The sequence below is a fragment of the Cryptomeria japonica genome, chromosome 3 (assembly GCF_030272615.1).
Source record: "Cryptomeria japonica chromosome 3, Sugi_1.0, whole genome shotgun sequence".
NCBI classification, from domain to species: domain Eukaryota; kingdom Viridiplantae; phylum Streptophyta; class Pinopsida; order Cupressales; family Cupressaceae; genus Cryptomeria; species Cryptomeria japonica.
The window spans coordinates 7,254,866-7,271,238 of record NC_081407.1 but is presented as its reverse complement, the minus strand read 5'-3'; the positions used below and the strand labels follow the sequence as shown (position 1 = coordinate 7,271,238).

Here is a 16,373-nt window from a genome sequence, read left to right as displayed (position 1 = left end):
CATTCATTGAAAATCAAGTGGGGAGTTGTACCCGATACAATTCAGAGGGAAACTTAATTAAGTTTACCCAATTGATTGGTTGCAAATTTAGTTCTTTAAAATGGTTCCGAGTTAACAAAAATGTTATTGATTTCATCAAAAGGACAAATCTGTTAACCAACAAAAGTACAAAGGGAAGGGATTGGAAGATTTTTTTGGAGTTTTCTAATTTGTGTTGATTGTGTTTTGTGAATAAAGTTTGGAAGCCGTGGTTTTCTTTGGGGTTCTTACTTCTACGTCTGTGTTTGAATTCTAGACAACATAAAGAGGTAGGGATTCAGATTTCTTCTTTTACATGTGAAAATTTCTCCACGGTCTCAAGAAAACTAGGTTGTTTTGTTTTCCTTTAATAGGGAAAATTAATTGGAATTGTCTGTTAAATGGGGAATTTTGGTTTATTGATTTTTAAATTTAATTTCGGGTTCAAAATTGGTATCTGGAAATAATTTTATCTGTGGCCTTTGTCTGGTAAGGTCAATCGTTTTAAAATTGAATTTTGGGTTTAATATAAATTCAATTTGTGATTCTGTAAATTTTGATTTAAGGGTTCGAATGATTTAACTTCGTGTATCTGGTAATTGGTTTGGAAAATTCTTGGTGTTAATAAAAATATATATATATTTAATATTACTTCAACCTGTAATTTTATTTTTTTTAATATTTGTTGTTTGTTGTGGGGGAGCCTACCCATAGTCGTGGGGAGACCCACAACTGTGCGAAAGCCCACGGGTGGGGAGCCAACCCATGACTGTGGGCGGCTCTACCCACAACAATGGGGAAAGCCCACGCTATGGGGAGCCTTCCCATAGCCGTGGGGAGGGATCCACCCACATCCGCGGGTACTCTCCCATGGCTTCCCCACTGTGTATACCGTAATCTGCTTCTTTGCCATGACTGGTAATGTCGACCTTTGGACTGGAATTAAATTGTTGGTTTGACTTTTTTTTTTTATTTGTGTGTGTTCATGAATTTTTTTTTTCATATGAACTTATGCATTATTTCTCAGTCAGCTCTTGCAAAGATATATGAGCTCAATTTTCAATTCTGTTTAAATTTATACATACATACATACATACATACATACATGTATGTATGTATGTATGTATTTCCATATGAACTTTGGAATTCTTTCATTTAATTTGTTGTTGATAAAAAATAATGATAGGAAAAATGTAGGAATGGATTACGATTCCTTAAATGTATTGAATGACAAAATGTTAGTTTTATTGTACAAATTATAAGAATTAAAGTGGATAGTTTTGGCTTTATTTTGGATTAATAAAATTAATATTATCTAAAATTAATTGATGCATAGTTAATGTTATGGTCTCTTTGGTATTTTAATTATGAATGGTTCTCTTATGTTTGGCATTATGAGACCTTGTATATGTTTTCAGATCTTGTCTATCATACTTGGTAACAACGGTCCATTGTTTAATGTATTTGGGATTCCAGAGGCTAAGGACAATGTTTGAGTTACTTCATGTGTATGGATATTTCTCATCTCTTAATGTAATGTGATTGGTGTCTTGCAAGACTTCTATGCTAGTTAATCATTCCTTGTTTTGCATTGTACCTCCTTGTTTGTATCCTTGTTCTAGCAAGTGAGTCAAACCTCGCAATGTTAGAAGGTATGTCTCTTTATGTTTTTCAGGTGTCATAGACCTTGTGATGTATTTTGAATTCCTAGGTGCAAGTCAAGGGGGAGTGGCTTTCATTGGGGGCTAGGACCCAAAGTGGTCGCGAGGGTAACTCAATAAGAGTTTTGTAATCAAGTGAAAACTTAAATAATGAACTTGGGTGGGTAGTTAGATCACATTAAAAAAAAAGAATTGTTGTCTCTCTTACTCTCGGAAGCTTGTTTAGGTCAGAGGTAAGTAGAGAAGGCCTGGAATGACATCCACCAATCTTGTCCCTTCAAAAGGTTGGTGTGACCCACTAGTGTTTGTATGGGGGCTGGAGGTCAGTAGAGGTCACCAGGGTAACCCAGAATGGGGGCCAAGACCTAGTGAAGACTCACCAGGGTAACCCATGACAACCTAGTGATGACACTCTTCCATATTGCATACCTAGTGGTCTCTTTTGGTTACTTTTATTTCCTTGGTTTCCTTGGGGCCTCTGGAATTTGGTTTGGTTTACTTGTGAGTCTCTTTTGATAGTAGTCATGTGAATCTTGTGTGAGTTATTTGTATCCTCTTATGTTTACTTACGTCTTTTGGGTCTAGCTGATACCTCCTCGCACGGGGGCGGACTTGATGGTACCACATGGTTGAGTGGAGTGCTTTTTGCACCCATTGGGTTTTGTTCATCCTGCATCATTTTCATGATCGCTCGTGGAAAGATTGAAGACTTTCATTATGATCCAGAGCTATGTATTCATTTCATTATTTGTACTCCTAGAGATTATATCCTTATGGAAACACTGTAATGTAACTGATAATCATATGTATATTCTCGTGACAATGTAATTTGTATCATGCTCCTTTGTAATAGACAATGTTGATAAATTTTATGACGTTTTCTATGTTCTTGTATGTTTGATTAATGTTATTCTTGAGTAACATTATTGTGGAGCCTTGAGGACTATTGCTAGTAATATTTGTACATCTTTTCTTTATCATGTTGTATCATGTTACTCCATGCATTTGTATGGTTTATTTTATTTATAAAAAAGAATTATTCTCATTTTCATTGGTTTATTTGTTTAAGTCCTTTGGGCCTCATAGTGGGGGTATTATTGGTTCTTTATAGACTCTAGTGGCAAGTTTTTCAACTAAGAATTACTTTCAGCTGGTTCAAAATTACATGATAAAGGATGGTCACAGCATGGTCTTGGGTCTGGTTCAGTTCTCACCCGAGCGTTCAATCAAATGGATCCATGGATTCAATTTAAATCTTAACCATTTACTTCTTTTACCTTGGGACAAGTTGGGTTTCAATTTTTTTCCTTGATTTTGACTTGCTCTAAGTGTTTAAGCATTGTTGCCTTTAAAGCTGAGACCTTCTCAAGAGCTGTTCTATGTTTTTGTTGTCCCTGTTCGGTGAATCTGTAGGCCCAACCTTCAACTTTGATTGACTCAGGTTCACATTTCGATTTGAATTTTTTGATCAAACTTTTACCTTTAATTCCAATTTTACACAGGAAACAATCCCTTTTAATGATACTCTCTTCCACCATGGCACTATGACACAACATAACATCCTTTAGCACATACACTTGGTCCTGTTAAAGGATGGTTCGGCCAGGTTCTTTTGAATAGAGGTTTTCAACTTGATCACTTGAATATTGTTTAGCAGTTGATGAATTTATATGTCTCTGTCTTGAAGTCAACTTCTCACTAAATGCAAAATTCATAATCAAGTATGTTCAAATAAAAATGTACATCACTACTGTGCATTTTATTGTGTTAGGCTTCATACAAAATCATGTACAAATATGCAATCAGCCATGTGTGCATGCTCCTTAAGAAGTTTGAACTTTAAATTAAATTCATGAAATTTCCACAGTCCATATTCATAATTGCAGTATTTTCTGGGTTTGACCGTGATTTTTTTATTACCACAGTCAAATCCAGAAAATACTGCAAATCCTGAAAATTCTGCAAGTTTGAACTTTAATTTATGTTTGCATTCCAAATCAAGAGGCTTGTGCATCTCCTCATGATTGAGAATGATAAATGTGAAAGGGTCCATGGTAACTAAAAAATATTAGCAAAATAAAATGGAACGTGCCGAGAAGGCTTTGCAATGATTATTTAAGAACCTAGCAAAGACATTAATGTTCCACATTCAGGTCCGATCAAGCCCTGCCACCTCTTTTATAGTAACTGGTAAATATCCTGAACTTGTTTGCACAAGTATTCACCAATCTATGCCTATATTTCTGTCAAGGAAGAGTCGATTAATGTATTCTATAACTGGAGTTGATGATACAATAAACCTATGCATTAGAGCTCGAGCAGATTCCTCTGTAAACAAGAAAAGATCATATAATTAATACAGTACAACTGTGAAATGAAGCACAATAAGAATTCTAAGTCTAAGCCAAACAAAATTCAAAGAAAGTAAAGGAGATCCTTTATATTCCCTAAGGATTATTTCATGTGAACAACAATGGAAGCAACTGAAGACTCGAAAGTGGTGCATGGTACACAAATTCCAACGGACACTTGACTAACAAAGTTCGGTGCTCAACAAGTTTTTCCTGCATAGATTGAAGCATACAATTCTACCAAAACAGCACAAGAGAAAGGTAAAGAGATCGTGGACTGTGAGTTGAGTGCCATGGTAGCAACTGCCAATATTTCAGCATCTTTTTCAAATAGAAATAAGAAAAATGATTGTTTAATTCTCGAATGTGGTCCATGGACAACCTTTATACTTCATGTTTTATAATGATAGACAAAAGACCTTGATTTCTCTATGGAAGATTGAACCCAAAGATGATGGTTCACTCACAACCATACACCATTGGTTGGTTTAGATTGAGTTTTAAGAAGTACATCACTCATCATTATCACTTTTTCTACAAAATCAAGCCTTTTCAAGATAGAGTATTTTTGTTTACATGTAGTACCATTACAATTATACAATGCTTTACTTGGGGAACCACATATTTTCAGTACCATGCAATCTATAAAGAAAATCGTTGAAACGTTAACATAAAAATTGGTGAAAATAGATATAGACAAAAGAGCTTGATGTCTCTATAAGTATTTGGAAGATTGAACCCATAGATGATGGTTCACTCACAACCATACACCATTGGTTGGTTTAGATTGAGTTTTAAGAAGTACATCACTCATCATTATCACTTTTTCTACAAAATGAAGCCTTTTCAAGATAGAGTATTTTTGTTTACATGTAGTACCATTACAATTATGCAATGCTTTACTTGGGGAACCACACCTTTTCAGTACCATTCAATCTATAAAGAAAATCATTGAAACGTTACCATAAAAATTGGTGAAAATAGATATAGCATACCATAAGTAGTTCTTAAGTTCTCATTGGTTAGTGCCAAATGGTGTACAAAGCTGATTAGTTCTACTAAGAAGTTTGTGGTCTCAATGGCACGACTTGAATGCAAATGACCTTGAGATACAAGTTAATGCCACAGCTCTCTACACTTGAGCCATAGTCCACAATTTCTAACTCCTCAAAGCCACCAATTAGAGTACTTGAATTTTATATGGTGAAGCATACTATTGATATTATTCCATGTCTACCTCTTCCTATTACCTCTCCATACATATAACCATTCATTCCTATTGATTTGCCTTGTGGCAATCCAATTGTGTTTACCCTAAAGAAGGATGACACATGCAAATTGTCCATTGACTACAAAGAACTCAACAAGATCATTAATTGATGATCTATTGGACTGGCTTCTTGGTGCAAAATGTTCAATAAGATTGATCCTAAGTCGGGGTACCATCAAATACCCATTGAACCCGTCAAACATTTGGAAAACAACTTTCAAAGCCAAGGAAAGTTTGTATGGATGGTCTGTTATCCCCTTAGGCTCCATTAATACAGCTATGACATTCTTGTGGATGATAAATGTCATTCTTGTTCATTCATAACTTCATTCACTATTTATATCTTGATACTATTTCTACTTTTGACTATTCATGGGAGGAACACTTGACCCATAGTCAGCAAGTTCTCACCACTTTATGATAGAAAAAATTGTATGTTAACATGGAGAATTCTCTTGCCATGTAGGAAATAAAGTACTTTGGGTATGTCATTGATACATATGGAGTAAATATGTATTTGGTTAAGCTTCACGTCATACAAGAAAGGCCTATACCAAAGAATTTTATAGAATCTTGCAGTTATTTAGGTTTGGAAAATTTCTATAGGAATTTTATTCACGTCTTTCTTCTATCAGTTCGCTGTTGAATCAAGTTACTAAAGCTGGCATGAAAGCAATTTTCACCTAGTTAGTTGCACAATAGAAAGCATTCCTTGAATTAAAATGCAAATTATGTTCTATACAAGTGCTTGTGTTATTAGATCTTAAATAGCCATTTGAGATTGAGGGTGGTCCACCTAACTGTTCCCTTGGAGCAACAATCACTCAATTTGGTCATCTAGTATCTTACCAAGGAAAGCATTCATTCCTCTGGATATTCCACATATGATTAAAAGCTTTATGCTATTGTGCAATCAAGTATTTGAAACCCTATATATTGGTAAAAGAGTCCACCAGTTGTACGGGTTGCAAAACAATGGAATTCTTATAGACACAAACAAGTTGTAGTAGAAGTGACATTAAAGGTGGTCTTGATATTTTTAATTGCTCCAATTAAGAATCAAGCACTAGAAGGGAAATGTAAATTCAATAGCAGATTGTTTAAGTAGACTTCTAGTCCAAGCTCTTCTCTCCATGCTTCACACGTGGAAAAGAACAACACTTTACCAGAATTGTACATATTTGATTAAAAGTTTACAAACATCTATCAAGCATTGCATTGTAGTAAGACTAATGTTGATTACTACATGCAAGAAGAAATCTTGTAACATTTTAGACACTTGTGTGTACTACACAGTAGTGCTGCAAAAACTGGTATCAGAGTTTCATTTTAATAAGATCGCAGGTCAGTTCAGAGTTGAAAGACACTTGCAGTATTGGAATAACATTTTTTCATTGGTGACATCTCAAATCTGATGTGAAATACATTAGATCATGTGCCACTTGTGCCATATCTAAGCCAACTAATAGGGAATAAGGAATGTAAACTCCCTTGCCAATACTGAACAATCTTCGGGATCTAGTTATCATGAATTTCCTTTAAAGTTTACATACTACCAAGTAATGATTATGTTCATTTGGTAGTTGATAGAGTCAGAGATTGCAGTACTCAGGCCCTGTGAAATGATTGCTTCAGGATTTGAGCGCTAGAAACAAATCACTTATACTTTCAGAATGAATTATTCACTTTGGATTAGCAACTACCATCATATCTGATAGAACACAAAATTCTTGAGCCATTTTCGAAAGCATTTTGTTGTTGATGGACACGAAGTAGACAAAATCTATGGTGTCCATCCTTAGACTGATTGCATTCAAAATCAGTAAATAGAATGATCATTAACCTAATTCAAATGTACAATTCTAGGAAACATTGCATGTGGAATAAAACTTTGAAATCCTCTCTTTCATTTAGCATAGCAACAACAGAGCTTTGCAAAGCTCCACATGCAGAACTCTTTTGGTTTGATGTATCTTCTCCTATGTCGCCATATACAACTCGTTCAATTTAAAAGGATGTTGATAAAACTGTCATATTTGTTGAGCACATACACCTTTTAGATTAGTAAGAGTATGACTTCATTTGACAAAAAAAGACTGACAGGATGACAGGACTTTATCTCAAGACTTATCCCCTTATATATGGCCCATAGATTATAGTGAAGAAAATTGGGGGTAACACTTTCAAGTTGAATCTTCCAGCTTATCTTGGTCTAAATCCAATTTTTAGAAGAAAAGCTTTGCACCATTTATTTGCGCCTCTGTTGGACACAGATGTTGCAAAATGACTTAGACCAGTAAAAATCAATCCTGACTGCAACAATCTAGCATAAGCAGTTAAAGTAATTGATGCTAGCGTCAAATGCACTAGAATTCAAGAGATTCCTCTTTACTAGATTTTCAAAGATCAAGTAAAATGGTCGTGAAAGCTCTAATTGCAAATAAATTTCCACATCTTCTTATGCAACTTGCTAGGGTGGGGGCCATTGCTTCTCAAGGAAGTGAAACTAATCTAGGAGTATTTGTTAGTTCCATTGACTTGTGAAATGGTGTCTTGATTGATGTTCTTTTTAGGTCATTCCATTAGTTTGTCTTTTGGCTAGTTTTTCTCTTAGGATTTTCATAAGCAAACTAGGTGTATTTTTAAGACCCCGTTAACTTATTTTGGTCACCAGCAAACATTAATACGATTTCTTTCTTTCGCAACTTTCAACTTCTGCTTTCCTTCCCTCTGTGCTATCCTCCCTCCCTCTAGTCCACCTTCCCTCTATATCTATCTTTGTTCTCAATTGTCTATTTTTTCCTATAAATATAACCCTTAATTCTGGAAGGACTCTTTCAAGACAGTTAAGTGAATTAAGAAGACTAAATTGTTGGTATAAGTATCTCACTCAACTTCAATGTTCTCACTCAACATTTGACATGAGCACTATTGGAGTAGGATGTAAGTAACTAAACTAAAGCGAATATTTGCTTGCTAGACATTTGGATCAATATGCAAGGGTTAAAGGGCATTGCTAACTTTAGTATTCCAACTGAAAGTCGTGCCAAATGAAAGACAATTTTTACGTTCTTCATTTGCCATAAATTTCATTTGACATGCCAGATTACTAATTTTTTTGGCACTTGTCCTACTATTGTTTCTTGTTGTCAACTTATTTTATCTGGTATCTGCTATGGTAATGTCTTAATTTTGCATCACTCACAAATCACCATTGAAAAATAAAAATGGACAAAAGTAAATTTTATGCAGTGAAAGAAAATATATTTTTTAAGCAATGTGGGTGGTTCTACCCTGGTAAAGTATGGCCTTGAGCCACTTCCCTGACTTCCTCATTCCAAGCATCCAACAGCTCTGGAAAATGAGAAATAACAATTCCTTCAAATTATTGCCTTTGATGTCCATGAATAGACATACAGTGCACTCAATTTCCATGGTCTCTCTGAGACTAGTAACTAATAAGGATCTGCTATCTATTATAGAGAAAAGTTAGTTTATTTTAACCAAATAAACTTTTGTAGGATTGCTAATTTGGGGTTAATGATGCAATTTGGAATCCTTGCAAATTATTGAATTCCATCCATGATTTTGGACTTCTTGATATGCTCATGTTGGGGGAAGAGATCTGTGGATTCCAGATGGGCATGATGGGGGAATCAAATAACAATGCATTTCAATTGGGTGGCTTTAGTTTAACTGCAAGATGGGATTCTGATAATACCACTATCAGGGAAGAGAACTATCTCCAGGACTTGGTTTCTGAGTCCACTTAGGTATAAGCTATTTCCATGTGTACAAATCATGATTTGAGCCTTATTTGACAGGAAATCGATAGTCAGGCCTCTGTTCTTCACATGCCATATCTAGTTTTCCATAAGAACTCTGGAATAGTTTAGGAAAGGTTAAATTGAAGGGGCAAATTCTGTGGAAGTGCATTTTATGGTCATTACACAACATGGTACAATCAATTTCATTTCTTTCATGATATAATTCCTGACAAAGGTAAATTTAAGATTCTAGTATTTCATATGGAAACCAGTAAGATGCCCATACTCTAGGAAGGTGACAATACAATTGATAAAGTTCATCATGTTCTACTGTCTCTTTAACTGACAAATTTATTTAGAGTAAGTTTATCTTCCAAATGGAGAAAAAACTCACCATCTTCATTTAGATTTTTAAAAAGTTGTGCCCTTGTTGGAACAGCATACAAGCCAGCTGCCACAGCTTTTCTAACAGCCCAGCCATGTGATGGAGCAAGTACTTGTGAATAAGCAATTGAAGCTGAATCCTTCAAAGAGTTTTCCCTGCCAAAAGATCAATGCAATCTTTAAACATGATAAAAAAATAGTTTTGTCAAACAAAAATTCAAGCTCCTTAAAGAAAGAAAAGATGAGACTGCTGAGCATATATCTATGAAGAAGATGGCAATTGATTAAACAAGAAACATCACTTGAAGTGGAGAAAATAATCTTGCGTACTCTGTTGAAAGTATTTGTTCAAATAACACTTTGACAAACTCAATCCCCTGCTTAAGTCTTAGCAAATTACGTGAATGGCTTCCTGCCTTCCTCACACTCTTCCGTTTCACATCACGATCCAGCAAACCTTGGAATGTTTCAAAGGATTGAGATGCATCCCTTAAATCCCGAAGCTGTAGTGGTTTCCACTTGGTCAATTTTCTTGAAATTTGAAAGTTGTAAGTGCAATTATTTAATTTCATGAAATAAACCAGCTCCACAGATTGATAAAAATACAGTAGTATAATGCCGTGTCATTGAAATACCATTACCTTCAAACTAAAACCTAAAATACATCAGGAACGAATACTTTTATTGTAATCTTAATAAGTCAAACATTTTAGATCAAGAACAGATTTAAAATCACAAATAGATTATATTTAATATTGAGCACAGATGAACAAACGTAGGTCAAAACTCAAAATACAATCAGCTACAATAGAGAAGAATTGCATAGGAGAATAGTTTGACAGATAAATTAATTTAAAATACCTTAGCATACTTCTTTGCTGGCAGAAAAACTACCAGAAAGCAAAGGTGACTAAAAGCTGATCCTGCCTATTTGCTGGCAGAAAAATCACCTAAAAGCAAAGGTGACTAAAAGCTGATCTTGCCTATTTTCTGGTAGAAAAGTCACGAAAGAAAGTGGAGACAATTATGGATACTAAATATGAAAAGACGATTAGAGGCTTGAATCATAAGTAGCTGTAGAAGTAGAAAAAACAAGTTTGATATGACCAAGGATGATTATGGCTTCAACAGAAAGTCACTCTTAGCAACCAAATACTTCATTATAGCAGGGAAGCCAATGTGAATCGGTGGAGTAAAGATGATGAGACGATGGAGAGGTCGAAAGTTATCAACGAAACTGTGGTGCCATGATACTTGCCCTTAGTCTTTGTTGCCGTACAAATATCCATGCAGCTACCTTATTTTGAGGATCGGGGTCATGATGACATGATTTCCAAGATCAATGATCTTGCAGCTTATGGGAGGCATCTAAAGAGAGTGCTCAGAAAACCTATCAGCAGGGAATTGTAGTCTTTCAAATTTGGACGTTGTGTGCTATTTTACAATACTTCAAAGATAATATGAAAGGTATGGAATCAAAGGCATGGTGAACAATTCAGTCAACTTAAAAACATCAAAGGGGATATAAAGGCTAAGTGGTGGTCAGATCATTATAACATTAAAAGTAATAATTGACTGTAGTTGGTATATGATGTGTAAGCTGGATGTATTAAGAACCTTGACATGCAGTTAGTTCAAGCAGCTATGATGCAACCAAATAACAAGGAAGCAATTGACAAGCAGAAAGTTGACTTGGTAAAGACGATTGAGAATGAAGTTGCCAACCTGGATGGTAAGGATGGAAAAATAAAATACAATGTGGAGTGAAAAAAGTTCTACAGCTGATCCTTTTCAAAGGAAAATTCTGAAGGGAGTTGGGCTGGTCGTTACTCCCAAAAGATGCACCTATTCAGTAAACCACTACCATTCCAGTTAAGGATCTCATAGGAGACTGTTAAACCATATCACAAACCCCAAGGGAAGATGCTGGACACATTCCAATAATCTCCCCCTTAGCGCTTGTAATGGCCCCAAATTGATACATCTAATCAGCAACTCACGTACCATGACCAGAAGACCAAACCGAAGAAATTATTTTACTACAGTAAGACTTCACAATTTCGAGTTCCTAACTTTGACTGGGCAAGGATTAGCAAATCAGGATCATCACCAGGTAGTGGTTATCACAATGAGCAGATTGTGGTTCTCTTCACAATAGACCACGCATCATGTATAGATCGTTCCATTTCATCCAATAATCTTTAGCACCTCTTATCAATTATGGATAATCAATCTTAACCAAGATAATTAAGAGGAGAGGACAGATATTGAAGGGATCCGTTGCTATCCAAAGGGGTACACTCAGTCTAACCGATCACATCTCTAATGAGAAGATGCCTCCCTACCAATCCCATGTAGGGGTATAAAGAGGAATGTGCTAGCATACAAGGAGGACATCGAAGAGATAGAGATTGGATGATTACTAAGATATTGACACTCATTTGTGAGATCATATGTTCTGGTTATGGGTCTCCATCATAGTGAAAGTAGACATCTGAACATATTAGCACCATCGGCTCCAAGGAATACAGCAATAAGCGAAACAAAGTAATATCCAGATCAGAAAAGACGTGTGTAAGCGGCAGATACAAAACAAGATCAGACTCTAACCGATCCAATTCAGACCTGTTATATATCTAATAATCTTAAGAATTACTCTTGTGGGTAATTCTAGGGTAAAATCTAGTAATATCCAAATAGAGGGCATTAGTGCTACCCGAGGGGATTCAAACCTATGAGCCCACCCTGACACCTCTTGAAGGTAGTTGAGCTGGATGTTACTCCCAAAAGATGCACATATTTAGGAAACCACTACATTCCAATGAAGGATCTCATAGGAGGCTGTTAAATCATGTCATAAACACTGAGAGAAGACGCTGGACACAATCCAACAGTCCTTTTGCAGGGTTGCAACACAGGATGAAGACAAATGTGGGATATTTTCCCTAAGAAGCCTATTTAACTACGTAACCCGGGGACACATCTCTGGGATAAAATCCCCCATCCCCGTATCGGAGACGTTTTGGGGACTTGGGGATGGCTAGGGGACATCCCCCTGCCATCCCCAAAATTGCAAAATTTGTGGGAAACGTCCCGGAAACTTGGGGACGACAGTGATTCTCAAAGAGGACATTGCCTCGTCCCCAATATGGTTGGGGGACATCCCCCCATCCCCTAACTGTCCCGAGGATGGCCAGCCATCCCCCTTTTCCCAGCACATTTAAAAAAAAGACTCAAATGCTAAAAAAAACATTTTTTGATTTTATTATAGGTCTGTAAAACTGGATTTTCACTAATATGATGGGTAAACATGTCTGAATCACTTCCAAAACCATTTAGAAATAATGAGCAGCAGCCTAGTTATAAATTTCACAAACACTTAGAACTCGGTAGTGCGTAAAAAATTGCTTGCAGGTCTGCAATATTGGACTTTTCACAATTATGAAAGGTAAACATGTGTGAATCATAGCCCAAAGCACTCCAAAATATGGATAACAGCTTGGTATAGAATTTCACTAACACCCAAAACTTTGTAGTGCATAAAGAAGCGGTTGCAGGTCATAATAGAAATGGAAAACTATCAAAATATCCTCCAACCAGAAAGAAACAATGAACTACATGCAAACAAGTGTTGGCATATTGACAATGTATTTTCAATTATGAATGCATATTGAGTATTGACAATGAATTTTGAACACAAATGTGGTATGTTACGGTTCTATAATGTACATATACCTACTTTATCCATGTTTTCATATGAATATAATGTATATATACATGCTTTATCTATTTTTCATATGGACGTTTAAAATTCCCCTATATATTTATACGACTATCAACTAATCTCACTCACAAATACAATTTTTCTTTTTAACATATTTTAATCTAGGACATCTAAGAGCTATAATTGTTTTCATTGTGCAAATGTTTAGATAGTGAAATCATATTGCAATCTACACTTCTTTGGTAATATATAATCAATTCAAATAAAATTTCATAAATATTAATTTTAATAAAAAAACATGGTTAGAGATTCCAAGATCATGAAGCCTATCCATCTATATAAAAATTCAATATTTCCCTAGCCGTCCCCCTGCCGTTCCCAAAATTAGCAAAAAAAAACTTATCATCCAAGAAACTAGTCCCACCGTCCCCGTCCCAGAAACTTGGGGTAATGTAGCTATTTAAATCTCTCTTTTTTGGTTTTTCTCAATTTAAGTTAACTATGTTTCAAGGCTGTCTTTGTAACCATTTTGAAGAATATTGGACAATATAGAATGGATTAGAATTCAGGCGATTCAGTTTACATTTCTCTGTCCTGTGAGTTTTGCTTATCCTATTTGGGAATGGGTTTGATAATTATCAAAACATCTAACTTGATTCTTGAAACAACCGTGTTCTATACAAATAGAACCTAAGAAAACAAATTTTTTTTTTTGGCAATTACTAATATTTATCTTCAACAATTTAGATAGTAATTGTCTATCTGACATCTCAATGTTTTTACCTCTGGTAAAACAGGGTGGATATATTCCAAATTAAAAAAAAAACAGTTTTAATTTGTTTATTTCTGTAAAATTCTGTTAACTATTCTGAAATTAAGCTTTTAAGTATTTGTTTTTCATTTCCTCTATAATATAGTAAGGCAATAAAATTAAGTCCCAACCGAGAGTAGAGAGAGGACTTAGCCCTACACTAGCAGTGAAGATAATGTCATTTATAAAATTCAGGGATAAGAGGACTTGGGGCACCAAGGGAAAACCTTATATACCTATACGGTTATGAAATAGGCGTGGGCTGTCTAGCGCAGTAGGCATGCTAATACATTTGCTTTGGCCTGATTTTGCTAAATGCAAATGGACCTGAATGTAAACTTCCTATAGTATTTGTGCATAAAGCCCAGAGTCTAATCAATGCAAGCCCATGTTTACTGAATTTAGGGCTATTCTTCAAGGAGTAGCTCAAATAAGGTATAGAGAACTTGATGCAAAATATGAGTTTATGGATTTACAAGAAGTTCTCATTTGGAGAGACATTCATATCCACACAGGAAGAAACACACCTCGCAAGAACTGACAAATATCAGATAAGCTTGGATAAGCCCGTTGTAGAATATGGTACACTAACAAAAGGATTGTTGACTACACCCCAATATCAAAGTCCCATGATTTAAAGTTAATTAATTTTCATCAGTTTTAATGGAAAGATTTATGTGTCAAATGACTTGTCAATATATTGAACCACAATATATGGTGGTATCATGTAAATCATTATTTTTGCTCAGGCCTCTATCATGGAGAATACAATTTGGTAATAATTCTCTTCTTACCATGTAAATTATATACATGCCTATTCATTCATCATGCCTTCTTAATCATTATGAATTATCAAGCATCGTTACCTGTTCAATTTGCCTATATCTTTGTAAAAGTTTCTGAGGGTAAATTCAGACCAGCTAGTTTTAAGGAGGAATATTTCTAGTCTCAGATGGAGAGATGGCCTGAAAGTTTGCAACAAGGGCTCACAATTTCTTATTGCCAATTGGTAACCTTGATGTAGTCTAATTTTCTTGATAATTTCTCTCCAAAAAAAATTATGGGTAATCGGATAACCCTAACAACCTATAGCTGTATGGAAAATTCTATATCTATAAGACCATGTACCTGGAAAAAGCTCCTAATTTTATTGAAAAGAAGCTTGGCCACATGAGACAGGTAAATCACACCTAATTAATTTGGGGAGCTCATATATTTATCATGGAACATTTCACAGAATAATTATAACTGGTTAAATTTGTTTGAAATGTATTAGGAAAAAAACAATCCACACTGAAAGGGCCTGACTATCCAAGCGGCTTAACTGCAACTAATGTTCCGCGATCAAGACATATAAACTTGTCATATCTACAATCCAGGTATAAACTAATCTGAATAGGCCACACGCGCGCGCACACACATATATAAACTCTTGAAAACCCTGGTGCTTATATTACATATCAAGCTGTATGCTGACTTTTTGGTCTACGAGCCATGTAAGCTTTGAAGGTTTATGGGTACTTTGAAAGATAGTGGTGGTGGGGAGTGAGTGCGAGTAAAGTAATGGATTCCTTCATAACACTACTCATGAAAGTGATGGATTATTGAAGGAATGACTCAAGTATTAAATCCTTTTTGGAGTACAGACTGAAGAATGATGAGTAAGATACAATTCAAAGCATAAACAAACAAGTTAAGAAGGTTACCTTGGCATTAGAATCTATCTCTGCAAATTTGAAGGCCACACCCAAACACCCATATAGTTTTGAGAGCGTAGAGACAGCTTCCACAAATTGAAGCACCTTCAGATCATTATCACTCACAATGCTTGACAATTTGTCAAACACATCTCCAATTGTGTGCAATGCCTTCTCCACATTATCTTGACCTTGTACTTGTACTTTATCTATTCCCATGTCTATATAAAAACTAAAAATCTTCCTCTCAAACTAAGTAGCAAGACCTTTGACAAATGAAAAAATCTGTTATAAAATTGATTAAATAAGAAGAACTTGACAAATTTCTTCCGCGCAAATCTTGGTTTTAAAATTTATTTACTCGGAAGGGCTTCCTGCGAATATCTTCTTTCTAAAGTAAGTTATTCAGAACTAATGCAGGCGCTGCAAATATGTGGAGGCCGGATTCATAATAAATACAAATATGAAGTGGAGAGTTTGTTTTATTTTTTTTTGGAATAAAAAGGTGGCAGACAGAGATACCATGACAAAGGATATATGCCATTCGCTTTTCTGAGTTTCCATATGCCTTATGGTCGGCTACAGATTTAATATATTCAGTTTCCAACTTTAAATGTGACGACCAATAGTTTTGTACCTTTACGACCGCCATATTCCAATTAAATTGCTGGATAGGTGAATTGGTATGCT

General features: G+C 35.4%; 1 protein-coding gene across 1 annotated transcript; it reads right to left on the bottom strand.

Moving 5' to 3' along the window:
* Positions 1-3,496: 3,496 nt before the first annotated feature.
* On the bottom strand, positions 3,497-16,173 carry LOC131065656 (accelerated cell death 11). The gene is made up of 4 exons (XM_058000241.2): positions 15,693-16,173; positions 9,782-9,954; positions 9,462-9,607; positions 3,497-4,007 (listed from the first exon to the last, which is right to left on the bottom strand). The coding sequence occupies exons 1-4, from the start codon at positions 15,900-15,902 to the stop codon at positions 3,901-3,903; spliced, it is 636 nt and encodes a 211-aa protein (XP_057856224.1). The 5' UTR covers positions 15,903-16,173; the 3' UTR covers positions 3,497-3,900.
* Positions 16,174-16,373: the final 200 nt, after the last annotated feature.